Source organism: Melopsittacus undulatus, chromosome 1 (assembly GCF_012275295.1).
Source record: "Melopsittacus undulatus isolate bMelUnd1 chromosome 1, bMelUnd1.mat.Z, whole genome shotgun sequence".
In the NCBI taxonomy this organism is placed as follows: Eukaryota; Metazoa; Chordata; class Aves; order Psittaciformes; family Psittaculidae; genus Melopsittacus; species Melopsittacus undulatus.
In genome coordinates, this window is record NC_047527.1 from 151,232,606 (window position 1) to 151,260,313 (window position 27,708).

Consider the following 27,708-nt stretch of genomic DNA (forward strand, 5'->3'; position numbering starts at 1 on the left):
AGCACAGCCATTGAGGGTTACAACTCCAAAGTGATGGTAAGCTTCCAAACAGAGCTAGTGTTAGATAGAAACAGATGGTCACGAGTGGATGACCAACATACAGTAATCATCTCCTACTAAATCTACAGCAGTTCATACAGCACCTCTGCTTCCATGCCAAACAGGAGGAGCATCACTGAGCGTAGTGAGCAGCATATGGGTATCGTGGCTGCCCTCTCCCCCTCATAGGCACTGGTCCCAATGGGTACCCCCTTGGCCTGTACTGGCCAGGGTAAGGTGCACGGACCCCCAGTGTCAGCGGCTGTGTCACCAGCATGTGTGGTGGTGGGATGAAGGCTGCTCCTCTCCCACCAGGCATGGGGCTGCCATCCAGGGCTCCTGCTTTGCCTTGTGTCCCGATGGGGCTGTTTCCATGAGGAGGTTCTCTTCTGTCATCTAGAGGGAAGATTATGGATGTTATATACTCGAGGGTGAGCACTGCCTTTCTTCCTCTCCCCAGTGTTTATCCTATGGGCAATAACTCCAGTGTCTGGGAATTAGTGTTTGAGTGAAAAGGCCATAACTAAGGCTGTTAACCCCTGGCCAACAGCCAGTATGTGTCTGTGCTGCCCGAGCCCTCTCTGCAGGTTCTTACTGATGCATTTATAAGAGGTGACAGTCCTACCAGCCCTGCTGGCACACCTCTAGCCACATGGTGATCATGGGTAACTGATGGGTTTAGTCTTCTTTTCCAATGCACCCACAAGGCTGCCAGCACTGTTTCCATTTACATGAGTACCCTGGGTCTTTGAGGGGAATCTGTATTGGATCAGCCTGAATTTGCTTGTCTTGGCCTGTGCAAGAAACAGCACTTCTAAATGTGAGAGGGCTGCAATGACATTAGTCTGCTTTTCTTGGCACTGCATCTCACAGATGAGAGCAGGAGGCCCTGGGTCAGGAAATGGCTGGTTCAGACCATACCTGGACCCCTGCATCCTTCTGCCCAGCCACAGACCCCTGCAGCACAGCTTACAGCGTTTATTTACCCTAAGACCAACACAGTCCTATAAGAAGCTTCCACCTCATTCCTAATGGATGCTTCAATGAAAACCTCCATTGGGAGAAAAGTCAGTGTCTGAATCAGCTCATCAGCCCAGAAACAATGCTGGAATTCCAGTAGTGTTCCTAGAATGAATTGCTGGTTCCCTGACTGGCATGGTTAATAGCTGGGATATGAATCAGAACTTCGGATTACAGTTCCCACACCATGATAAGGTTATGTGAGAGATAATCCGGTCTAAAAACTTCCCTTTCCTCCATGGGCTCTATAAGGGGACAAAATCTGTGCTAATTATACTTATCCCATCCCTTACATATGTGTGTCACTCCAGTTTCTCCATCCTTAGCCAATCTGGTGTCAAAAGGAGCATTTTCAGGTGTGTTGGGATGTGTGTGTGTTTAGTTTTTACCTTCTCCTTGCTTGGGGTGACTTTCATTCTTTGTGCTTGGTGTAAATAGATCCTCCAGGTCTTGCATCATGGGATTAGTGCTGGCTTTGTTGTTTCTCTTGTTCTTCTCTTCCTCACGTTGCTGCAGCAATAAAAACCATTGGGTTTAGTTTGAAACTGCAGACACAGCCTGTGACACGGTGGCCTAACATCAGGGCTGGCCTGGCTAAGTGTGTGCTGCCATGAATGCAATCCCTTTGCCAAGGTCAAGGTGCTGACTCTTGGTCTGGGCTCCAAGGGGTTTAGGGAAAGAAAGCAGGACCAGGCAGGGCTGAGAGCTTGGGAAGCAATGGCTCTGCTGCTGTTGGGGCAGAGCACTTGCTGGCAATGGGATGGAGGGGTGCCAGGCTCTGTGTATATGCTTCTGGAACTGCCAGTCTGCTCTCCCTGGGGTTTAGGTCCGGTTTAAATGTGTACCTATTGGGAGGGACTGATAAACACCAGAGGAAGGCACAGCAGCATGGGGATAGGCTGTAGGGATGGCTCTGGTTTTACTTGTCTACCTTTAGGTCTTCAAAGACTTCCTTTTGGGTGGCAGGGGAGGAAAGTACCCCAGGGGCTGTTTCTGCTCAGGGCACACTAAGGGTTCTGTATGGGGAAGGGAGAAGCTGCCCTCTCTTGCAGTGAGAAAGTGTGGATGGGATTCACTCCATCTCCATCTCCCCTCCCAGAGGTGTGCTCTGCCAATGGAGGAAGCTGTGTGCTGGGGCCATGGAATGCAAAGTGGTGGTTGTGGCCTTGCTACAGCCATTTGGCAAAGCTGCCAGCCTTTGGGGGCAGCTGCAGCAGAGCTCTCTGAGCTCAGCAGGTCATCACATAGGGGTCTGTGGTGGGCACCAACTGCTGACAACCCCTGCCATGACTGGGCAGCTTGTATCCCTCGTCCCTAAGCAGGGGGACTGTGCTGTTCCTTTGGGCAATACCAAGACCTGCTTTGTGACCCCTGCTTGAGGGCTTGAGCTCCCTTAAACCCTGATCACAACAGGTTTGTGCAGCATGAGATGGACTACATGCTTGTAAGTCCAAGTGTGCTGTGGCGCGTGTTCAGCTCCTGCAGTACTTGAGGATGCCTTGTGCACCAAGCCCCTATTCTAAGCCAAGTGCATGAGCACGTGAACTATTCAGATACTGATAGTTCTGAATTCGAGCATTCGGATGTAATTTATGGAGCCTCATTTCTCAGTGCTGACATCCTCACTTTTAATGTTGCACTGATCTCTGCTTCCTGTAATGTGTTGCTCTGCTCCCAAGGAACAAGGGACAGGACAAGAGGAAACGGCCTCAAGCTGCCCCAGGGCAGGTTTAGATGGAGCTGAGGAACAATTCCTTGCCCAGAGGGTGCTCAGGCATTGGAACAGGCTGCCCAGGGCAGGGCTGCAGGCACCGTCCCTGCAAGTGTTCACACAGCTGGAGACGAGGCCTCAGTGCCATGGGTTAGTGGTGGCCTTGGCAGGGCTGGGAATGGTTGGACTGGATGGGCTTGAAGGGCTTTTCCAACCTGGTTGGTTCTATGGTTCTCTATGTCATTGCTTCCCTGGCTTAGATGCTGCCCTGAATCAGTGAAGTGTCTGATACCAGGCTTTTGGTGGCATCATGTCTTTTCCTGATGCAAGATTTGGCACTTTGGACACATCTATGTAGTACAAAACAGCACAGGGTTAGAGACCCATCAGTAAAGCTCAGGGGAAAACTGGTGCTGCCAGAGCAGCACAGGCTCTGGTAGCAGGACAGCTTTGCTGTTTCTCATTGAGACACATTGTCTAAGCAGAGCTGCTCTTCTGCTGCAGGAATTCTGCTGCCAGACCTCATTCATATTAATTCAGGGTCCCTGTCTTATAGTCTTCTACTTGTATCTCAGTTCTGGATATAATGAGGTCCAAATCCTACCCTGCTAATTTGAGTCATTGCATCTGTCTGTATCTTGTCTTTCCCTTCTGTCTGGCAGAGACAGTCACCAGCCTCCGTTGTAAAGTGCTTGGAGAATTACTGGTAAAGAATGTTATTGCCATGCTGTTATTTATGGCTCTTTGCTTTTCAGCTTGTACAGACTCTGGCTGTGGTTCTGATAGCTTATCATTGTCCCTGGGAAATCTCAGGCTCCGAAACATGACTTGAACTTATTTTTGTAGGTGGAAAGTGCAGTTTAGGGGAAAACTTACTGGTTTTGGTGTACAAAATAGCAGCCTATTACAGGATGTGACCACTCTTTGCAATTAGCCATTAAATGCCATCATAGGTGACTGAACAAGCATAAGATGCCTCTTCCCCCTTGTGTTGCTAACGTGTTCAGAAGTGAAGAGCGATTCAAAAGCACATGTTGCCCATCAGACTTGAGGTACATGGTAGTTTCCCCAAGATGGCTTTGCCAGATCAGTACTTACCATTTGCATCTTCTTCTTGAGCTCTGCATTGGCTCGCTGGTATGCTTCAGCCACAGCGTTCAGGTAATAGATGGCAAGGCTACAAAAACAGATGTATTGCTGTAGTGATAGGGCCAGGGCAGAGAGAAAGTCCCATAAGGAGGGAGATTTAACTTGCTGCCTGTATTCTAACACTGAGTTTTCCCACTGGCTGTCTCCAAACTGCTTTTAAGAGGCTCAAGGCTTAGGAAGCATCCCAGGGCATGGTCAGCTATGATGGGCTGAGCCAGCAAAAGGAACACGAGCATCCTGCCCTCCTTGCCTCCACCTTGCTGGCCATGGGCTCCCTCTGCCTCCTTTGTGCCAGCCTTGGTGAAACCAGGCACCAGCCTTGAAAACCAACTCTGCTGATAAAACACATGGCTGAAAGGAAAACCCTGGCCTGGGTGACAAAGCAGGTTACAGAGGGACCTTTGGAAAAGCTAGGAAAACAGGGAAATGGTGGCAGGGAAGGGGCCTGAACCCCTCTTGAAAAGCATATTGGTCAAGGCAAAGTCCTCCTCATTTTAGGACCAGTTGCTTCCTGCATACTGGAAAGGGGCCATCAGGAAGGAGCAGAGACTGGAACTGAGGGAAAGCAGAAGCCAGGTCAGAGCAGAGCCACTGGTTTTTGTTTCAATCCCTTCTGCAGAGAAGGGCATGTCAAAAGGCAGGGGAAAACTGAGCCAAGCTTGAGGGAGCTGAAAGGTGAGACGAAAAGGGGCTCTTCATCAGGGACTGCAGTGATGGGACAAGGGGTGATGGGTTCAAACTGAAACAGGGGAAGTTCAGGTTAGATCTAAGGCAGAAGCTGTTCCCTGTGAGGGTGCTGAGGTGCTGGCACAGGGTGCCCAGAGAAGCTGTGGCTGCCCCATCCCTGGCAGTGTTCAAGGCCAGGTTGGACACAGGGGCTTGGAGCAACCTGGTCTGGTGTGAGGTGTCCCTGCCCATGGCAGGGGTTGGAACTGGATGAGCTTAAGGTCCTTTCCAACCCCAACCAGTCTGGGAATCTATGAATCTCTAAAATAAAGGTTTCCTGTAAGCTCACATCTGCTTGTGTGGCTTCAGCCCAGGTTCAGCATCCTCAAACCAGGCTTGAGGATTTTGCCAGCAGAGTGTCAGATGCTAAGCCCATTAAGGCACCATGTACTGGCATATCAATTTCCAGGTGGGAGATCAGGAAGGGCTACTTAGGATGACCTCTCTTGAGGCTGTTTGCAGGGGTCTGTCTAGAGGGGAGACATTTGGTTTCTTTTGCCTAGTATTTAACCCAAAGGAGGTCTGGGCTCTCTGACCCTCTTGGAAGTTATGATTATTGTCTAAAAGCACCACAGCACAAGCTGAAGACTTTCAGGGAGAAGGGGGAAAACTGGGATGTAATTCCCTCAACTGAGAGGTTTCCAAGAGCAGAAAAGGACCCAAGCCTCAGGAACATCCTTGCATGGTATCTATGACTTCATCTTGGATTACCCCAGGAGAAGTTTGTGTGCATATAGACAGCAGCACTTCTGCAATACCCCTGGTGCTCTTGGGGCATGCAAGAGCTACTGCCATGGGGCTGGAGGTCTGACTTATCTATGGGGGCAACCACTTCTTTTAGGGTTGTGACTCTCCTGGTTGCTGAATGACTGGAGGTCTTAAATACTGAATACCCTCAAAGGCCACACAGTGTAGCTGGGTGGGAAATGGGGTGTTTAGCTAGTATGGATGGAGGGGGGGATTGCTCAGTTTGCAGAGAGATTGCAGTGCTCTAAATACCACCAGTTGTGACTGAAATTGCTTGTCCCAAAGCATCAGGCTGAGATTGTCCATTTGTATCCTGCTGGCTACTGAAGGCTTTTTGTAGGGCAGCTGTGACTGCTTTGATATCTATGAGGCCTCTTTCAGCAGTGTGCTTCATCTGTGAAGTTGTGGTTAGTTGGATCAGGTAACTACCTTTGGTAACTTGGGTTGGGTGGAGGGGATAGTGAGCATGTGTCTGCCCTAATCTGGGCTGTTATCTCAGCACAAGCTCTATTTGGACCTTACTAGGATCCCACCATTCTTCTCTTCCACCTCTTCCCCCCAGCCAAGCTTATAATATTGCAAGGAAAACTTACACCATGAGCAGGATTGCAGGTATGACCAGTCCTGGGTTTGCCACATAGCTGAAGATCTTGGCAACAAAAAGTGGGAAATCAAGCTCAATGGTCTCTTGAATGACTTCATACATCCTTTTCTTTCCACTGGAAAGACAAACAGCCAGTTAGGGAGTGAAGGTGTGTCCTGGAGGGCCAAAATAGCTCCTAATCTAACAAGCCTTCATTTGTAATTGTCTATTGGTGCATCAATTCCTCCTTGACCCCCATTGATTATGAGAATAATCTTTGCTAGACCAACTTGCTCTTGGAGTGAATACCTTTATTTCCACATGTGGCTTCCTTATGAGTTCTATTTATCCCTCTGAAATGTATCAAAATCTACAGATTGCAGATCTATCATATATTTCTATTCAATATCTTGTTCAATATGGCCTTTTCATAGAGATGCCTTCCCATATGCAAATTCCAGCTTTCTGAAATGATGAGCCAACTTGAAGAGCTGCTAAGTAATGACAGGAATAGCAAGCTGTGATTATTGCTTAATAGGAAACTCAGTGACAGAATCATTTCAAACCGGATTGATAAAGCAGATGAGAGTGTTATGTATGAAAGGAGAATGAATCTGGAAAAGGCTGGGTTGTGTAATCGACCTTCTCTCCCCAGCATCCCTTTGGCTGTGAATTCACCCCTACAAGTGCTATTCCTCATATTTAGGCTTGTGCCTCCTGGGGTCTTGTAGGATGCTGCTCAGGAAGGTGTCCTGATGGTGGGAGTCAATAAAGGCAAACTTGGCTTAACGTTATCCCAACTCCATTAAGTGCCTGGAATCAATGTTTCTCAATACAGATTAGTCATCTCCAAATGACAGCGGATGCACAGAGAGCTTCTTGTCAGATCTTTCCACGTTGCTCATTGACACCTGTCCTTGTTCTGGAGCTGAGGGAATTTTGGTCCCTTGCCTCCTCCTCTGAGCTTTGTAGCTTCCTGTTGTCATTCCCCATTAGCAAGTGGATAACTTATCTTACAGGGACAGTTTGTTCCAAGCTGGCTCCTTGCTGAGTCAGGCTCAGCAAGCCCAGGAAATGGCATTACTCAATCAAATTAGACTTTATTGACATGTTAATCCGGTCCACTGAATGCTCTGTGAAGAGCTGATTCTGTCCTAATTAAAACCCAAAATAGGCATTTTTCCTTTTTTTCCCCTAAAGGTGCAACTCTTCGGGCTCAGACCTATCAATTTCTGTCTCTTTTTGTTCTACTATATATATTCTATTGTATTTAATTCCTATTTACTATTATGGGATTTTTATTCTACATTTCTGAATTGGACCCAATTCAACATGTAAAATACATCTCATGCTGTAGGAGCTCTTGGCTCTATGGAAGGTCTTAGAAGCAGTTTTTAGTGCCATTTTGCTCCCAACAGCATTCCAGATAACCTTAGAGGTGCTCCTGTTGCTTTTTTTGTACTGAATCCCACGTATCACAGCACAACAATGGCCTTTGTGGTGTATCGCTAGTACCTGAATGGTCCACAGTCAAAGGAGGGAGGCAGGGACATGATGGTGTAAGCCACAGGCAGGAGGCTGAGGAACAGGATCAGCAGCAAAAGTCCCATGTAAAAGTTATTAGACTTGGATGCTTTGAAGACTCGTTCATGAGGGACATTGCTACTCATAACAGCCCAGCACTGAAAATACATGGAGGTTAATAAGCGCAGCACGTTTATACCCACGAGCCCTGGTGCGTAAAAGGATCCCATCCTGAAAAGGAAAGGAGAAGGAATTGGGTTTGACAGGCTGGAAGGGAGGTTTTTTACTCTCAGAAGGAGGAAAACAAGTGTTCATGCTGTGAAGCTTGTCCACAAATAGAGTCTGACTATGCTGGCTGATGCTACCCCTCTGCTTCCAGAGGAGAAGCTGCTTGCATCCATGCTTGGGTAAGGTAACCAGGCATTGAGGACCAGTGAGATCTCTGATCCCTCAGTGATTGCAATGGAAGATTTTGTCAGTTTGTGACCAAAATAATCTCTTGGAGATAGTTTGGGCAATGCCAGGTGAATATCACAAGTATGGAGATACCCTTAAATCTGCAGAGATGCTGTATTAGGGGACCAGTTATCAATCCATGGCAGGAAACCTTGCTACCAGGGGAGGTGAGGGTGCTTTGTGTTGTTGCCTATTGCCTCTGGTGCTGTCACAGCAGGGCTTAGCAGCTCCTGTTTGCCCTCGCTTGGGGCAGTTTTGGGATGTGCCCCTCCGTGCCCACACTTGCATTGATATGGAAGCTTGCAGTGCCTCCAAATCCCTTTCTGCATAGGAAGCCATACAGAGAAACCAGACCCCAAAGGTTATTCTATCTGGCTTGGAAGCTTTCTAACTCCACTTGCAGGTGTTATAAGTGATGCAAAACACAAACAAGGGTGGGGGGAGAGGATATATCTTACCAGATCATTCCCTGGTTGAAGACCAAACCCAAAACATTGCCGCTTATGTCAAACTCTGCATAGGATGGCTGTATGGGGAGAGAAAGGAGAGTGCTGTTGGTAAAGGTACCTGCTATTGTTTGCTGCTGGGTAGAAGGATGCTTATTTAAAGCTGGTGTAAAGGGATTTCTGGAAGGGCTCCTGCTGAGTGCATAATGCTTTGAGTGACCAGCAGCAGAGCAGTGTTGGAGCTATCATGCTCTGGGCTGCTGTTTCTCTCTTGGCTTGCTGAAACTTGCAAGGTTATATGGAAGAGTTTAGGATTGCTCTGTGTTTCTCTGTCCTTGCTAATACAAAACCATCTGTGAGCAAAGGAACCATGGCATGGGACTAGGTTTTAACACTCCAGCTGCTGTATCTGGCTACAAACCTGCAGTTCTACCCTATTGAATGTTTGAATGGTGATAATGAAAAGCTGGAAGGAAATGCAACACCAGATGCATCCATGTCCCCAGGTCTTGCAGCAGTGGCTGCTGCAGGACACAGGGAGACAAATCTGAGGGAATACATGCCCTGATGGGCACTGGGTGTCGTTTTGCTCTGTGAAAACAAGCAGTTAAGATGCTTTGTATGGAGCAGCCTGTCTGGCATGAGTGCTAATGGTGCTATGTGCAGAACAGGCTGGTCTAACCTATTGGCAGCATTTGTTTCATACATCGGTGTTCTGCTAGATTTGCCTATGGTGGAGCTACTGTTTCTTATACATAGATCTGCTGGTTTTGCACACAAAACTCAGTTGACTTTTGGTAGATGAAAGTACATGTAAAATATTCTTTTACATTTTATTTAAAAAGACTTTTTTTTGCTGCAATGCAGAAAATATGGTTCTAAAAAGTAATGGCAATATGTTTGAAATTTCCTGTGCAGGGTGTCTGGTTTTCACACAATGTGCATGTACATAACACTGTCAGCAGTTCATCAAGTTGAGGTTTAAGATGTTTGTCTTTTATGGTGAAAGCTGGAAAGGAGCCTGGTCAGAGTCTGGCTTTGCTGACTGCTCACAGCTTTGGGAAGGCACGGGTGCAAACATGGGTTTCTTTGTTCTTTTGCTTACAGTCCCTTTCTACTTGAAATCATAGAATCATAGGATGGGTTGGGTTGGGAGGCCCCTTAAGATCATCCAGTTCTAACCATGAGCAGTGACACCTTCCACTAGACCAAGGTGTTCCAAGCCTTGTCCAGCCTGGCCTTGAACATTGCCAGGGATGGAGCATTTACCATGTCTCTGGGCACCCTGTGCCAGCGCCTCAGCACCCTCACAGGGAAGAGCTTCTGCCTTAGATCTAACCTGAACTTCCCCTGTTTCAGTTTGAACCCATCACCCCTTGTCCTGTTGCTACAGACCCTGATGAAGAGTCCCCCTCTGGCATGCTATTTCTCAGTGCAAAATCACCTCACATCCTGCATGGGCTGATGCCAAATGCCAGGGAAAGGAAACAGGGAAGCATGGAATAATCCCTAAAGCAAGTCTTTTAAACTGCATTGAGAAGATGGATGTCCAGGAAATGTTTGGGGTCTTTTTATACACCAAGAAGTGCCTGCAGGACAGAAGAGACTTCCAGCTATTTGTACAATAGCAGTCTTAAAAATGAAGAACATCCCATGTGGTACTGATAAAGGTTGTGTAGAGGAAACATAACATCCACGGCAGCTAACAAAGTGAGAGGAGGACATGGCCCAGAGGAGGAAACCAGAAGCTTCCATAAGACTTGATCTGTGAGCACACATAGTGGGAACAATCCCACGCTTCTTGGCTGCCAGGAAGGTCCTCCAGGCTCTAAATCCCTCAGCCATCTTGGGAAGCATCCTCTGCCTTCCCTAGAAGTAATGCAAAGAGCTCCACAAGCAGCAAAATCCCTGTTGGGCCTCAACTGCCTTTGCTTGACCAGACCCCTATAGGTACCTGCAAAGCTCTCCTCTTTGCTCTTCCCCAGACCCCCTCCTGGAACCCTCTCAGTATGAGAGCTTGGGCAGCTGGTGCTATATCTGTCCTCTTGCAAGGTATTTCCACCTCTGAATCCATCTGGTTTTGTCACTTCTTAGGGGAAAGAATGGGTTTTCCCCCTTCCCCTCCCTGTTATTTTCTTCTGCATTTATGCTGCTCCAGTACTGTCTGCTTTGGTGATGTAGCCTTTATGAATACCAGAGTCCAGCACTATTGTGTGTTATGCATACACGAGGGGGGAAGGAAATGCTCCTTGCTCCATTGCAGACAGGAAGGTCTGGGACTTTAAGAAGAGATATAGAAAAGCCCAAAGGTTATAAGACCTGAATGAACATCAGATTAACTTCTTTTAAACTCAGTGTTTTAAAGAGCTGAAGCTTGAGAGAGAACTGCATTTGTTGGGGATGGAACTGGTTGATCCAAGGTAGTGATGCAGAGGATACCTACATCAAGTGAATGGTCAGATAAGACTGGAGGACCACTGTAAGCATTTAAAATGGTGTTCAAGGGCAGGTTGGACAGAGCCTTGGGTGACATGGTCTAGTGTGAGGCAGGGGGGTTGGAACTGGATGATCTTAAGGTCCTTTCCAACCCTAACTATTGTATGATTCTATAAACCCAGTCTGTTTGTAGCATTTGACCAAATGGTCTTATGTTACTTCTCAGCTATAAGGCACAGACTTACAAATCCAGCCTCCAGGTCCCAGCACCAACAGTAGTTCACAAATCTGACAAAGCAAGCGCGGATGAAGTCTCCCACCAGGATGGTTATGTAGGTTACCAGGATGTCAGACACAGTGAGCCTCACAAACTCCTGCAATTTAAAACAAGGAGAAAACATTCAGCTCCTGTAATGTCAGCAGTGCTTTGGGACTGTGTTTCTGTATTAAGCTATTTGTCTTTATATAACAGTAACCTTCAGAAAGCATGCCACAAGCAAACTGCCTGTTTCCAAACACTCAGCAGTGCCTAAGCTTTACTTCCATGTTTGGGAACCATGAGCTCTGTTACAGCCACTAGCCCTGAGAGTTGCTGTTAGCATTATTGAATTCACTATGTGTTGTGGCAGCACATACACTGGGAGCAGAATGTTAATGCTGCAGTAATGCTGGTGTAAAACATACATACACCAAGGGTGATGTTGACTGTGCATGGCTCCGCTGTGGCTCAGCTCCATAACCTAACATGGACTTGCTCAGTTGTGAACAAGAGCCACGAGGAAGTGTAGAGAAGGGAGAGGTACAAGATAAGAAGGGTAAAATTGCAGGCAGAAGACTTGTAGGATGGAGGTAGCTGGTCCCAGGGATTCAAATAGAAACACACAAGCAAAGGTTTAGAAGTCTGAGGGGATAAACTAAGGATCTGGAGCATGATAGCTCAGCTGAACTGAGGATCAGCTGCTCCTAAGGGGCACTGGTGCCTGGGCTTTCCCCCACTTGACTGAAAAGCACTTAGCTAGTGAAGACCCATTGGGTGTACACAGCAATGCACAGCCTCGCACCTTGGTAAGCCCATGGTATCTAAATCAGCTTTTGCTTTCTAAGTTGTGCACAGCCTGGCTGCAGAACGTCTTGGGGCAAGGTGAAGGTTGCAGGGTGAGTTTGTGGGGTGAGATTCTGAGGACATGAAAGCCACCTTGCATGCATTTCAGGGGTTATTTCTGCTTCATTCTGCTCTGGTCCCATGGCCTTGGGATGTGTCAGGAGCTCCCTTGAGGCATGCCTTCCAATTGGATTTTCCTTGTGTTCCAAAGCTGTTTGGCATCATGAAGTGCAGCAATAAGTGGAGAAACCACATTTGCTTCAGAAGCACAGTGAGGATGCGAATGAAACCCCAGTGCAGGCATGGCTGCAGGCTACCTGGCCTTTTGTGCTCCTCACAACATGTGCCACAGAGCTGTGTGTGCGCTGGGCGCTTCCAGATGGGCATCTCACCACCATGGCTTGAGAACTGTGGCTAAGGACTTACACTGCTTTGTTGGTGCTATATGAGTCAGGAAAGGAGATGTCATCTGCAAGGGAAACTTCAAGCCTGGAAATCAGAGACTTATGGAATCTTGGAAATGACCTTTAAGCTCATCCAGTCCAACCTTTACCCAAGTGCTACCAAGGCCACCACTAACCCATGGCACTGAAAGCCTCATCTCCAGCTGTGTGAACACTTGCAGGGATATGTTAAAACATCAACCACCCCTTCCCACCACCCAAACCAGCCCAGAGACTTACTACATAACAGGTTTCTTACAATGCCGACTGTTGTCTCCCAGCAGGGTCCCCTGGGCACATCTGCAGGATCAAGGGGAGGTGGGGTGGCACTGCTGCTGTTCCCCATGGATGAGTTATGGTGGCCAAGCAGTGTCCAATGTGTGATGTTCTTCACCACGTCCTCTTCAGCCAGCTGCAACAGAGAACCCCCCAGCTAAAACTAGCAGGAAATAGGGGTGCCAGAGGACCCAAGGTGTTGGGTTTCCCCCTCGTGCCTACCAGTTACCACTTGTCATATAAGCATCTGCTTACAACAGGATTGCAGTGCTGGCAATAGCACAGAAACTCCTTCCCTTTCTCTAGAAGCAGGGAGGAGCAGCAGCTTTTCCAGACCTAAAGCAGACTGGGGAGCCATGATTTCTAAGGAGCCTGTTTCCTGCACCCTTCAAGACTACTGTGTGCAGATGGAGCCTCCATCCAGTCCTTCTTCTCTTTCTTCACAGTTTATTCAGGGCAAAACCCACCCTCATTCCCTCATTCCTCCCATTATTCTCAGCTTAAACAGGGTTATTATTTCTATGGATCAGTTAGGCATTATCCTTTCCTCCAGTTATCTGCCTGCAACATGCTACCAGGATAATGTTAAAGAGGGGAGGGCAGGGGAAGAGGATTATGAACTGTATCCTTGGGTTCTGCATTAATAGAAATGGCAAATGGTGTCAGAGGGAGAAAAAACCTCAAATTACTCACACACCATGATTATAGAAGGTAATAAACACTCTTTTGTCAGGGCTGTAGAGAGAAACTGGAGACTCCATGATTCTATGATACTATGACTCTCTGGAAACCACACTGCTTGGTGAGTCACCATAGGGCACTGCAGCTGATGCTGGAGAGCACTGGGGATGGGGAAGCGCTTGCTGCAAAGGGGATGGTTATCCCTTGCTGCAAAGGGGATGGTTATCCCTGCTGGCTGCAGGGATGGGTTGTGCTCACTGGAAAACAGTAGTGAATGTCTTACTTTTTCATTGACATCATCCATCAAGGCCAACAGGAACGTGTAGAGGTTCCCCAGGAAGAGCGCAAAGATCCGCCCCAGCTGCCACTTCAGCCCAATGCGGGGATGGTAGTTTTCCAGTGCAGCAATGGTTTCAAACAGCGGAGGGCAAAACATGCCCAGCAAGGACATCACGATTTCAACCTGCAGCAGGAGGAAAATGAGATTAGTACCAATAGTAACAGCAGCTGCTATCTTACTGTGAGCAGAGTAGGTGGTGTCAGACTTCAGGGCTGGGTTGTGTGGCTTGTGCTTGCAGGAGCACTTTTGCTCTTGTCTCAAAGGGATGAGTTCATGAATATTTAGGTTCCTCAGGTCGCCTGTAGTACTGCTTGCCTCAGCTCTGAGGTTCTTAGTTTAGTTCCAGAGGAAGCACAAAGCTTGCCTTGTGTGCATAAAGGGAATTAGTTGATGCTCGTGTTTATTTTCCACATTCAGCACCTTTGCTTCTGCAATAGGCAATTATGGATTTGAATGGAAGCACATCAAGGACTCGGTTTTACAGTGATGGTTGTATTTTGTTCTTCTATATGGTGCAAGATGCTAAGTTATACTGTGGTCCATGAGGTCATTGGCAAGTCAGTGTTAGCTCAGGCATGACTTGCAGGCTCTATGAGGTTCTTACAGTGTTAAAGTGCCTGTTGGCCTGTGAAGGACTGTGTCTGCACAGCTGCTAGCAGGCTCAGACTCACAGGTCTCTCTTTTTTGTGCTTTCCAGGAGAGGAAAAGTACCCAGAAATGTGCATACTCTGATCTCAAGTTATCACCAACAAAGTCTTTTTCCTTTGGGAAGAGTTCACTGAAATCACAGTCACAGAATGGTTTGTGTTGTAAAGGACTTAAAACTCATCCAGTTCCAACCCCCTGCCATGGGCATGGACACCTCACACTAGACCATGTTGCCCAAAGCCCTGTTCAGCCTGGCCTTGAACAGTGCGAGGGATGGAGCACCTTCCCAAATCTTATTCTCACAATGCCGGATGGATGCTAGAGATCTGAGTTTAGTTTTATGCCCAATCATGGACATTTCTAACATCCAGAGGGCTTTCTAGTGCAGCAGAGTTTGTAAGCAGTCATATGCAACTTGAGTTAGATTCTGTAGAAGATGGTCAGAGTTGTAAGTGCTGAAGACCCATTGGCTTTTATTGTGATTGATTTTAAGGGTGTTTTCCCCTCTCTGCAGGAGCTGTTCTCACTGGAAACAACCAGTGAGACCAATGTTTTTGCAGCTAGAACAAGCACAAAGGTACAGAAGGGGCAGGTAATCCCTCTGCCTTGGATGCTGTCCTCAAGCTGTGACAATGATTATGTGATGTCCAAGGGAAACTATCCCAGCAGGAAACCAGAAGCACATCTCTCTTACCTCATTTCTTTCATACCACCCAACGTTTTGCATTTTAGAAAACGTTTGGGAGCGTTTGACCACGAAATAAATGAGGTAACCGCTTCCACACAAGCAGCATATGATGAGGACATTGGCCAAAACCCGCAGGAACCTCCTCAGGTGGATGTTCTCATCCTTGTTGCTTTCTTGCTCATCCACGATAGACTCCTGAAAAAACAGGGATGCTCATAGGTTTGGAGTGAGTACCTCATGGCACCAAGGTTAAGGCAGCATCAGGTGGTTTTCTATGCTTTGCAATGCAAACCTATGCTATTCTGGCTGGATTGAATTTGGTGATTCGTGTTAGATTCAAATGAGGCTCCATAGAGGCTTCCCAGTTTGACTGCAAGACACCAAGTGGCAGACAGCATGCCATATCCTAGGGGAACATGGTGGGGAATTGTGCTCTGAAGTGCAACTAATTCTGTCTAATCCTATACAGAGGGTTTGGGTGACCCAAGGCACAGGAGCTGGAGCTGCTGTGGTTCAGCATCCTGTTTGTATGGAGAGATGCTGCCACAGGTACCCAGATTTCCCCTTAAACCTCTGCTAGGGTGGGTACGTGCTGGGAGCATCCCCAGAAGCAGACTTAGGGTTACCTTGAAGCTGGTGGTGATGGATGCAAACTTGTTGTCTGCTGTCTCTGGGTTGCCAATGAGGTAGTCCCAGCTGGTGAACATTTTCCAGCTGAAAATGAAGTTGTCATCGTCCCCGTCTGCTGTACTTTCATTGGCGTTTCGTGCCATCCTGTGTAAGGACATGGTCAGATAGTGTTTCATAGGGCCAGCACGTGTTCTTCAGCTTTGCAAAGCAGTGCTGGAGGTTATAGGTTGCTGATGGGTAAGGGAGGAGTTGGGTGATCATTCTTGGGGTCTGGGTGCAATTGTCTGTGCTGTTGGACTTTAGGTTTAAGGAGGACTGAGCAGTCAAACAGTCTTCAGGTCTATGCAGGTCTTGTGTTAGAAACAGCAACCTAAAAACCCCTACCATAGGTGATTAAAGAGGTTAAAGAATAGTTCCACCACCATGAAGAAAGTCTATTTACAGTGCTTCTGGGTCCTAGGCTACCACAGGATTATGGCTACCTTTGGATGGTTAAACTTAACACATTGGTGCTGTTCAGTCCACCCACTACAATACAGTTTCAGTCAGACTGCAGTAGGTGCACAATGTTGGAACTGGTGGAGTAAGTCATGCAGGGAGAGGAAAAGGATTACTCTTGTTAATCAGCACAAGGGCAGATGTGGCTTCTGCTGTTTCCTCTCTATTGTTTGATCCCTGAAATCCTTCTGTAACTCCCACCAGAGTTCCTAGCACCAGTCCCTCAAGGAAAGTGAGACAGCAGATAATGCAATCCCCTGGCAAACATATAGCAAATCCCCATGTCCCACTGCAAAGCTCAAGAAGCCCTTTCTGCTGCACAACCACTTTCAGCAGTGATATAAATCCATGGGCTTATTCTTTCTTATAAAAGAAGAAAAACCTTTGTATGTGAGTGCCCTTCAGGCAGAAATTGGGTTATTTTTGGCTTTGCAAAGCACATCTCAGCAGCAAGAAGTATGTAAGTGCCTCAGCTGCATCACTGGTGCCCTGGGGATGTTGTGGGGGCATCACTGGTGCTCAGGGACGGTGCACTAGGAGGATGGAGATTGTGGCCCTGCTTTAAAGCTCCACTGATTGCTTTGGAGACACATCAAAAGCAGTCTGGTACCGTTTGGCTATTTTCTGCACCCCTCTCACCATCTGTGTGACTTGCCTTGGCTTTTGGGAGTGGTTTTGGGGTGGTTTTCTCATTGAATGGATGGAGAAAGGAGCCTTTGAAGTTTACTGTAAGTGAAATCCTCCTTCATGTATAGAAATGGAAAAAATCCATGTGCACATACAAATACCACCTGTTTGATGGCCCTATAGTGATGTTGGAGAAAGGGTTAAAGCAATCTAGAGAGGAAGAGGAGGAAGAAGAGGGAAGGGGAAGGAGGTGGGAGGGCTCACAGTAATGCACATAGCACATGGCTGAGGTGAGGGCTGCCCAGGTCCACCAGAGCCAGGGGTGATGGATGCTGAGGCCAAGTGCATGAAGACAGTGGGCACATAGCCCCCTTTGCCCCACACTTCCCCAGCCATCCCCCAAAGCTGCATCAAGCCATAAGCTGTACCCATAGAGGGGAATCCAGCTGTGAGACACATCTGGGTGCAGAGAGGGTAATCCCAGCTGTACTTACGATCTTATAACAACCATCAGGCTGTAGCCAAATACGCTGACTCCAACCATGAAATACGCCATCGGGAGCCTGTATTTTAACCAGCCAATTGTCCTCTGGTTGTTGTAGTAGCCGTAAAAGAGCGCTGAGTATTTGATGTAGCCCTGGAGGAAAAGCAAAAGCCAACCTTTGTGTAAGCTTTGCAGCTTTTTTTTCTGCAGGAAAAGGGGTTTCTGGTGAAAACTGAAGATTTAAACAAGGAAAATCAACCTGGAAAAGATTTTAGTGCCTCATTCTTGGCTTTTTTCTGCCCTGTCCCCTTTGAGAACCATCCTCCTAAGAGCTCATCATCCTAAGAGAGGGGGAAGAGGGAGAGCACATCAAAGGATCCTGGCTCGAAACTAAAATGCAGGTTTTACCCATCACTGTTTCATCCCTCCCAGAATAACCTCCTTATTGCCTTTTGTGTCTGTAGCCCACCTGCTCCTCTAAGCCAGTATCAGACCCTCAGATCTTGTAGATATGCTGTAGCAATGGGATTTCCCCCCATGATACGAAACTTTTCCTTTCAGCCAGGAGGCAGCTGATGCTTGGTACCCTGCAGGTTTAGTTCCTTTTACTGGCTCCCACCTGCAGAGCAAATACAGCTAAAAACTGAAATCAAAGCATTGCTTTCAGGTGGAAAGCAAAGCTCAGACATGAGCTCTGTTATCAACCATGTTGTCTCCAGTAGATCTGTTTTTTCCTGTACAAACTGCTGGGCATTCAATGAGTGTGCAGATTCCTAACCTGTGTTAGCAATCTCTCCCTATTTTCCTGTCATAGCTCATCCAAGTTGATGTCTATCATTGCGTATTGTACTTCTCTATTCTTTGCCTGATGTCTTTCAGCTCATAAGTTGTGCAGTTATCCAGTCTGGCCATGGAAGCTGAGCAAGCTCACCTCTGATTAAGCCTTTGGAAAGACCAAAATTGAGATATAACTTGAAGCTTATATTAGAGGCTGTGTAATGGATCTTGCTTAGAGACATTGAGTACTTTAAATGGGGAAGGACCTCTGGAGGTCATCTAGCCAGGCCTCCTGCTCAAAGTAGAGCCAAGTTCCGGATGACATCTGGCTGTGTTTTGAAGATCTCTAAGGATGGAGATCCCACAGTCTTTCTGAGCCTCTCTATCCAGTGTCTGACCACCTTCATTTAATCAGACTAAGCTCCCTTAAATGCTTAACCTAATATAAAGCTTTGGTATCCCTGGGTGCAACATTAGCTGTGTGTTTTCCCTGCACAAGGTGTAGTCCCACAGGTATGGGACAACTGCAGTCAGTGCTTCTGAGCCACTGTGGGGCATACAGCAAGCTCGTGGCTCACAGTGTGTTTGTTATGTGTAACATGTGCTGGGGAGGTGTAATGAAAGAATCCTCATGAAGTTAAAGACAATGTCCCTGGAAGGTGCCAGGGAAGCTTGTTTGCCAGATTGTCATCCCAAACCTTTGTCTTTTTCATTCATCCAATGGCAGGGACTGAAAAATGAGGATTTCTGCTCACATCATCCAGTATGTTCTGTAAACTCCAGTTGTGAGACATGGGGTCTGGTGTCCAAGTGAGTTACACCAAGGTCACCACTGGGCAGTTAACATTGTCACCTGCTTCTACTAATGCTCACAGACAAACCTACCTTTGGCTTCTTATGCTTCATGAATAAAAGTACTGTGTAGATAAAAGGACATGGGTTTCCCAAATCTGCCTTAACTTCCTTCTGTGTGGAACTGTGTAACTCCACTTTGTCCTGTTGCATCTCATTGACCCCAGACAGACACGTTTCGGATGGTGTTATCCAGCCAGGCTGGGGGAATGGTTTGCCTTGATGATCTTAAAGGTCTATTCCAAACTGGTTAATTCTATGATTCTGTGTCCCCTTTGGAGTAAAAGTGTATCTGCTTTGTACCTGCAAACCTGAGACGTACACATCTGTGTGATACACACACACATGACATACACAAGCTAGCACATTGTACATGGAAGTGGTTCAAATCCATATGCTGTTTTGGCCAGAAACCTCAGGAGATACACAAATCTTTTTCATTGCAGAAGGTGCCTTCATCTTCTGGAAGGAATAGGTGCATTGTTGGTTTACCTGGGCTCAAACTCATCCCTAACTAACTTCTGAAGGGCTTCAGGAGGTATTCAACCAATCTCAGATGATTAATGCTCCTGTGCTTACCTCAAAATCCCATAGAACTGAAAAATCCATAGCTGTTGCTTGTTCAGCCCGGGGTACAGTTTTCCTTGGCATGCTGCCGTATGGCATTCCCATCAGGACCTAGTGGACATTAATAACAGTAATGGCACAGTTTTTGTGGGGTTTTTGTTAACAGGACCCTCTGGGTTTACTTTTGGTTGTTTTTCCTTTTTGTTGGTTTTCATTTCTTAGTTCTGGAACAGCAGTTTAAATGATTTAGAATGAATTTCACCCAACCAACCAGAGGCCTTCCCTTTCTCTGGTAACATCAGGTAGTATATTACCAAGGACCTATATCCCTCAATGATCAGCTGCGGTTTAAATGTCCTTGCCTTAGCAGGAAGTTCTTAGCTTGAACTTCATGGGTGTAATGCAATAAAGGGATGAGCTTTATCTCTTTATGCAGGACTCCTCCTTTGAGAGAAGTCAAGAGCACTGGTCGAGCTTGCAGTGTATTTCCTATCTTAGGTCTCCAGGTGAGGTGAAGGGCAGTTAGGATTGGGAAAAAAACATGACAAAATGGTGCAAAGAAGACTTCTCATGGCACAGCCTCTTCTTGTGGCATCACACAAAGCAGCAAGCCCAGCAGCTATGGAAGACCAGGTGGAGAGCATGAAGGGCTATATAGAGTTAAATACATTTACAAGCAGACTCTAATGCTTATACTCATTAATATCTGATTAATATTCATAGCCTAGAAAGGTCTTAGCATATAATCTATCACTTACTTACTTACTTTTTTAGGGCTATCTAATTAATTTCCAAATAATTCATGATTAAATGTTTATTGCCCAGTGGCTTTCCATATCACAGCAGCTCAGCAGGCAATGAGTAACAGTATGCATACTTTAAAGATGAAAGCTATTTAGTCTTCTACCATATGCATAGTTCCTAACAAATACATTTGTATCATTCAGTGCTAATGGTTATGCCTCTTTGTCCTGGGAGGAGGAAGAGCTTTCACTATTGACAGTGTGAGCAACCACATTAAGGAGAACAAAAGCACAGTCCTCAGGAAAGGCTCTGTGCTGCATTTCTGCTCCATATAAATCTGCATGGAACCGAACAGATGCCACTGCCTGTGGATTGCACAGCCTTTAAAGACTGCACTGAGTAATTTAGCCAGAGCTGTAATGGCTGCATTAAGAAGTTCTTCACTAAATGATCATATGAAGTTGGCGATGAGATGTTTTTCCTTCTCCAAGAACAGCGAGAAATAGGAAAACTAAAAATAAAGCTCTACCTTGTGAATCATCCGAATTAGAAGGACAGAAAAGGGATATTTCCCAAACAAATGTTAGATGGCAAAGTGCTGGGAAATTGTTTGTTCCTTCCCTTGACGGTTCCTCCTTTTAGACCACAGTCCATTTCTTATGGCTCTTATGGACCTGAGCTTGTATCTGGGATTCCTAGGTCATGTTTTTCGCTTTAGTTAGAACAAAAACCAGCCTTAAATTAGGGGTTTGAGCCCCTGATTTAGCCACTGAATGGGAAAGATCTTTTAGGGTCTTTTAGACCTCCTGATTTCAATCTGACTTTTGCTTCTGTGTCAGCAGCCTTGCAAGATCTTTGTAAATGGTCATCCTTATACAATCATACTCATAAAGAACTATCTGGTATAAGACACCTGTTGGTGCTATCAATCTCATGTTCATGCATCCTTAAACCATCTTAAGCAACGGGCAAGATACTACTGAAAGGGGAATTAAGCACTTACCTCTGGAATTATAACCAGCCCAAATATTAACCCAAAAAGGACAAGGTTCACTCCGTACATCCACCGCAGAAATATGAAGTAGGAAGCGACTGAGGAGCCAAAGTGACCTTAAACCAGAAGACACTTCATGGTTAGGAGTTTAGGAGGGTTAAACTGTTCCCAGCAACCCCTTTACCCTCAGGTCTCCCCAGTGTGTTGCCCAAGACCTTCCTGATATTCCCCATCACTGATGGAGATAGCAAAGCCCAGAGCTATCCTCATTTGGCACCAGAGATGAGGGAGCTGGAGCATTGCTTGGGTGAAACAAAAGCTGGCTTACAAAGGACAGAGACCACACAGCAACTTCCACTTACTCTCTACTTCTTTTATCTTCATCTCCCAGGGTATGCACTGGGTTTTGAAGTTGTCAAAGTCTCTCTTAAACTTCACCCATTTCTGAAACAAGACAACACTGCAGTGAGCAGAGAGGTGTGAAGAGGGAGGCTGCTTCATCCTCAGGGCTTTCTAATGGCAGGGCTGGGTAGCATTGCTAGAAGTGGGTATAAATCCAAACCAGAAACACTGGTCTGGATCTGATCTTTTGGTCTGCTTCAGAAACTGCCTTCAATCCAAAAGTCCCCCAGCCCCAAGTGTTCACATTCATTACCTGAGCTTTAACCTTCCCAGGCTTTTGGAAAGCTGCAGTTGTGCTGTGTGTGCTATGATGCAGAACCAACTCTATTTGAAATACAATTTGATTTGGTAATATACTGAGCTCACATCAGTTCTCATCAGACCAGCAGCTAAACTCCCATTGGTTTCATCATCTCAAGCAGGCCTCACTCCATTTTTCACTTCTCGATATAATTTCCATGACAACATGCAACTTGGCTACCATCTTCAGTCTTAGAACACAGCCATCATTCTCCCTGTTATCTCCTCATTAACAAGGAAGATGGAATTATACAGGAGTCTATGGGGCAATGCAAGCATTTGGCATGGCCTTTGTGTCCTTTAGGGGTACCTTGTCTCAAAGATCAAGGTTTTGGAGGTTGCAAGCAGAAAGCTGTCATTTTCCCTGCTCCTACAAGCCCTGCCTTGCTTCAGGGAAGGTCTCAAGGAGATTCAGATGGGAGGCAAATTCCCCCTGTTGTTTCTGTAGTAGTCATAGTTTTGAAGCTGGCTAGTGCTTGTTTGAAGGCAGGAAGTTACTCTGATTTCCTGCTGTATCCAGATACAGGTCAATACACTCTACCAAGCAAACAGTGCTGAATACATAACCAGGTACCCAAGCTTTCCCCTGACATCACTGCGGTGCTTACCTTTGCCATCATCATCTTATATGCATACAACTTTTTGCCCTTCCCTTTTCCTAGAGCTCCTTCAAACTTCTCCACAAAAGCTTGTGCCTCCCTAGGTGCAAGACAAATAAGCAGGTTATTGAAACAACAAAGGGGTTGTTTGCTTTTCATTTCTCCATGCATTAGTGGGAAAGCATCTGTGCCCATTCAAGGATGGAGGTGATGTCTGGTCTTCCTCCACACTGGCCCAGTCACTGTAGCTCTGGCAAACACGGAGCAGACAGGCATCACCACTCCCCATAGGGCTGTGCATGCCTTCCAATGCTATTTTGAAAGCTCTCCTGGTAGAAAGTGGGGTTTGAACCAATAGACCTGAGATACGAATCATTGCCTTGACATGGGGATGGTTTGTGTTGATCTTGTTGACCTGTGGGGTTTGGTTTCCCTGGTCTGCTCTGCCCCACTGATCCCAGTGCCCTGCACTAAGGGGTTTCTGCAGCTGCCTGAGCTCTTCCCCCATTCAACACTATCTTTGCTCCATAAACCTTTGCAAATAACACAGCATTTTCTCCAAGCAGCCCCACTTCAGGAGTGTGAAGTAACATGGCACTTCGCTGCTCTGATTTCTGCCTGACAATGGGCATGAGTAAGCAAACCAGGGCACAGAGTCTGCTTTAATAAGTAGCCTGGCAGTAGTGAGTCATTTGGTTTTAAATACAAGGGTAGAATGACCTGGCTGTGGGTATCAGTTGAACAGATTTGCCTGTTCTTTGGTTACAGAGGCTGAAAATCAAACTCCACATTGTAACTCTGATCTTTGATGCCCAGACAGGTTGGCCAGGCTCTGCCAGCTGCTCTTCCTGAGACTGGGGTGTTCCAGCAGCCAATATGCAGTATCTAGGTAAGGCAAAGTGCATTAGCAGTCAGCAAAGGCTGTGGGCTCCTGGTGTGAATAGTACCTGAGCACCGAGAGCTTCTTCACCATCCTCCAGGGCTTGTTCCTCATGGTGGAGATCAGCTTTTTCTTTTGCTCCACCTGCTCCATCAGCATGGCGAGCTCTTCCTCAGATGGGGACTCCTCATCAGATGAGTTGGAAGAAGCAGAAGTGCTGGCGGAGACACAAAGGGCACAGAATAGCAACCTTGTAGGAGTCAGAGGGAAGGTCACTGGTGCCTGGAGATCCCACTCTGATGTGCTCACAGTGTCTCAACATCTCCTGGCTTGGTGTGAACTGAGATGCTCAGGGCAAGGCTGCTTAAAGCCAGGATAATGAAGAGATGGTTGCTCCCCACCATAACTCACCCAACATTGTGTTTTGAAGCACTGCCTAGGTTACAGTTGGCTCTGGAGAAATGCTTTTCACATGTTCAGAAGGAAGTAGAAGATATGGGGAGAAGCAGAGGGTTGGGACAAGCAAGGTTTGGAAGCGATCTGAAAACGTGAGAGATCCATTTTAACCTGAATGGTTCCATAGGCCAACCAAGAGCATGTGCCCAGATCTTAAGCTGTCCTGTTGACGAGTGCTTTTCAAGCCTAAGCTATAGGTGCTGGGACTCCACTGCCTGCATGGGTCTGATTCTGACTGAGAAATAACAGCAGAAGACCTTGGAAACAGTTTGTTTGTGTGCCATTTTACACTACTCTTTTCCCCTGATGTACATCTCCTGGGAGAGCAGTAACTTACTCACAGTCTATGGGTTTTGCAGTTCTGACCCTTATATCACTGGCATGTTTATACCGCTGCTCATCCAACACAAAGCATCATACCCAGGGATTGTTTAATTACCTGTTTTTCCTGTCTTTCTTCTGTTTCTCCCCCTCTTTCCCTTTCTTATTTGCTTTCTTTTCCTTGTTTTCTGCCTCCTTTTCCCCTTTGGTAGGAGCCCTTTTCCCTCTCTGCCGGCTTCGTTCCTCTCCTGCCTTTTTCCCACCATTGTTTTTCCCTTGGTGGTTCTTTCTCTTAGAAGCTTCATTTTCCTGGCTACAACTGTCTTCCTCTTTGCTCTCATCTTCTTCTTTGTCTTTCTGTTCCTTTTTCCTTTCAAGTCTGTTTGCTCTGCTGGTTTCCCTGAGGGCTTTTTTCTTGGGTGTCTTGTCCTTTATTTCATCTTCTGCAAAAGATAAAACCCAAACACATTGGGATATCCATGCTGGCAAAATAAGGATTCATCAGACAGGCATGGGCAGCCAGGTTTGCCTGATGCAAACCCTAGTGAAGCCAATAAGATGCCTGTTGAAGTCGGTGGCCTTTGCGTTGTACCCCATCCAAGAACCACATGCAACTCTTTGCTTATGGAACTCCCATTTAAGACAGTATGGCTGATTTTAGCACATCAGTGGCTTATATGCAGCCATATGAAAACTGGAAATCAGTTACCAATGCAAAAGCTCATCCATCAGAGAGCACAGACAGATATCTTCCCAACCTGTAAAGACACCAGAGCAATGGAAACAGAAATAGCAGTTGGTTATACAGAATGAAGTTTGCTTGTTGGGACGATGTCCTTGAAAGACAATTGCTTTTCAAGGCTGGGGAAGGAGGTCTTCTATTTATAGAGGGAAAAGGCACAGCTCAGGAAGGACCCAGTTTTGTTTCACTGAGCTTGCTTTTATATAGGAAGGTCTATATCCATAGGAAAACCAAACCCAAATAGCCTCTGATGCATGTTCCATTCTTATGGGCATGCAAGCTAAAACCCTCTTTTGTGCTGAAGTCAGAAGTGCTTCCAGCTTGAAGGATTGGAATGGAGCAGGATTTAATTGCATGATATTATGGAAAGGGGAAGAACATCAAAAAACCCCAAACCCTTTTACCACCAAGTACATGACAATAAATTGTAAGTTTCCCACACTCTCTTGGCATCTAATTCTCCAAACTTTCTGGCTGATGAAAATCAAGTGTTCAAGCAAACAACAAAGACAATTTTGGTGCTGGTCTATTTCCCCAGGGTAAGAGAAATTGTAATAGAAGAAGGAAATCAGGCAGGAATGGGCTCCAGAGTGAAAAGTGAGCAGCTGAAGAGGTGAACAAAACCAGAAGCAAAGAGCTTGAGCATTTGCGTCTTTGTGAGAAGCTAGACATCAGTAACAAGCAAATGGTTTTGTTAGTAGGTGGTGGCTGTCACACTTGTCACTGGGAATGAGAAGCTGCTTTCAACTCATTCCACATTAGGTACATTTCAGTTACTCTGTAATGGTCCATCTCAGCTGAATTTCAGCTAGTGATCTAGGTCAAAGGACCACCCCTCTTTGGGTTCATTTTATGGAGCCAACTATCACAGTTTTCATTTGCAACCTATCAAATACGGGGTTAAGGGTGGAAAATTCATTTGTTACTATTATTGCCTTGTTTGCAAGTATGGAAAAGGTGAATATGATTTAAAACCAAAAAATATCCCAGTCATTGGCTAATTATATTTCTCAGGTTTTATGGATTGTGCAGACATGGTTGTGAGCAATTGTTGCAGTAGCATCTATATTCATATCAGCTCTCCAGTGCTGTTACCTCTTAGCTATCTTTCTTTAGTTGATATTACAATCCTACCACGTAGCTATTTCTCTGTATTTACCATACTTATAGGGTTAAAGTTGGTTTTAATCCTGTCACTGGCTCTTCCTGATTTTCTTCACAGCCACCACTCTGCCTCCAATCCATTTTCATTTTTATCTTCTCATGGCCATAATTCATCAAGGTCCCAGCATGTTATGGTCTAAGCAAGCACTACAGGGAGGGCAAGCAGCAGGATGCATAGGATAGGCAAGCAACCCTGCATAGGATGGTGCTTTACTGCAATGCCTGGTTTACTAAGGAGGACTGCCAAGGGACATGGCTCTGACAGCCTCCTACCCTAGAGCATGGATGAAAGGGAACAGACTGCTTAAGGATGATAGTTTACATACCACCAAGTATCAAACCTCAAGGGGAAAACCTGCTTCTTGCTAGTAGCTGATGAAATGGTTCCTGTTGCAGAGCAAGTAACAAGCCACAGAGAAAACATATCACCTCTTGTATTTCAAACAAGACCACATTTTTAGATCTCTACATTACCTTCACTGTCTGTGTCACTTTCCACTTGTCCATCAATCTCTATTCCAGCTGCAAGACAAAGAGCAAAGAGTAATTGCATTTGTTACGGGGATTTACACACGTGATGCTTTATGCAGCTAGCCATTAAGCACCTGCTGGAATCAGCAGGATGTCCCTTATTGATTAGACATTATATCCTTTTCCTATCGTGGTGTTCTTCATATTTGCTTTAGTTTGGCACGTTGACAAAAGTTCCCCGCATGAGCAAACTGAAACTGCATAGACAGACATAAAATGGTGTGCTTGGAAAGATTTGGCAGCATCAGAATGAAATAGTGATACCAACCATCTTCCATGATGACTTGTAAGGCACATTTCTTTTTCTTCCCCATGACAGCCTCCGGTCTTACGCACAGACACCGTAGCTGCTATGCTGCACACCCCAATCATACGCAGGTTGCTCTCTCTTCCAGTGCCCATGAGCTTGTCTCCTTGGCGTTGCAGGCAGATGGGCACATCCAGATGTCAGTGACTTCCTGCTTCCGAGCCATGTGAGCAAGGGAGGGAAGGAAAGGGTGGGAGAGGCAGGGAAGACCCGGGCTCTGCCTCAGCCCACCCAAACGCTTTCCCTTCTTCTCCCTTCTCCCTGTGAAAACAGCACCCATTGGCATTACATTGCAGTTCATTATTTAAACATGAAGGAAAGCCCTTTGGTGGATGCATGGTGGTATCATATGAAACACAGACACAAGTCACGTCTGGTCCTGACAGAAGCATGTGGCTGGAGTCTTTGGAAGGATCAGTTTTCTTAATGCCATATTCTTTACTGAGTTACGTCAATCTGTGTAACCCTGTTAGTCATCCCCCTGCACCTTATTAAACCTCTTGGTGCCCCTCAGGGCATGGCTGTGGGTCACCTTCTATCCTCCATGTGTGTCTTTAGTAGGGAACCTATGAGCTAATAGATGCAGCAAGGAGTCAGGAGTCAGGACACTGGGATCTCTCTTTCCTTTGCACCTCTATTCTGTATGACCTTTGCATCCTCATTGCACTCACTGGTTAAAATAGGATAGATTTCCCTTCTAGCTGCTCAGAGGCTTAATTAATTAATGTGAGACCCTCATGTGGAAGGTCCTTTAGTACCGCACAGTATTGTATTGCACACTGCAGCTTGCAGCCTTCTGGTCGGTCAACAACAGGTTT

General features: G+C 46.3%; 1 protein-coding gene across 1 annotated transcript; it reads right to left on the reverse strand.

The window, feature by feature from the left end:
- Positions 1-172: 172 nt before the first annotated feature.
- On the reverse strand, positions 173-26,897 carry LOC101874726 (transmembrane channel-like protein 2). The gene is made up of 20 exons (XM_034060698.1): positions 26,852-26,897; positions 26,527-26,574; positions 24,265-24,589; positions 23,437-23,586; positions 22,499-22,589; positions 21,551-21,632; positions 21,198-21,304; positions 19,463-19,561; positions 17,265-17,407; positions 15,642-15,789; positions 15,022-15,210; positions 13,623-13,802; positions 12,642-12,794; positions 11,083-11,211; positions 8,414-8,481; positions 7,491-7,730; positions 5,986-6,111; positions 3,869-3,947; positions 1,449-1,569; positions 173-435 (listed from the first exon to the last, which is right to left on the reverse strand). The coding sequence occupies exons 1-20, from the start codon at positions 26,895-26,897 to the stop codon at positions 173-175; spliced, it is 2,787 nt and encodes a 928-aa protein (XP_033916589.1).
- Between the last annotated feature and the right edge of the window lie 811 nt (positions 26,898-27,708).

Bases quoted from the DNA above. Each gene is read 5' to 3' on its own strand.
- LOC101874726 (XM_034060698.1), bottom strand. From the start codon at position 26,897: ATGGGGAAGAAAAAGAAATGTGCCTTACAAGTCATCATGGAAGATG. The intron at 26,575-26,851 runs GTTGGTATCACT...TTTGTCTTGCAG, and splicing joins ACAAGTCATCATGGAAGATG to CTGGAATAGAGATTGATGGA. The intron at 24,590-26,526 runs GTAATGTAGAGA...TATCTTTTGCAG, and splicing joins AAGTGACACAGACAGTGAAG to AAGATGAAATAAAGGACAAG.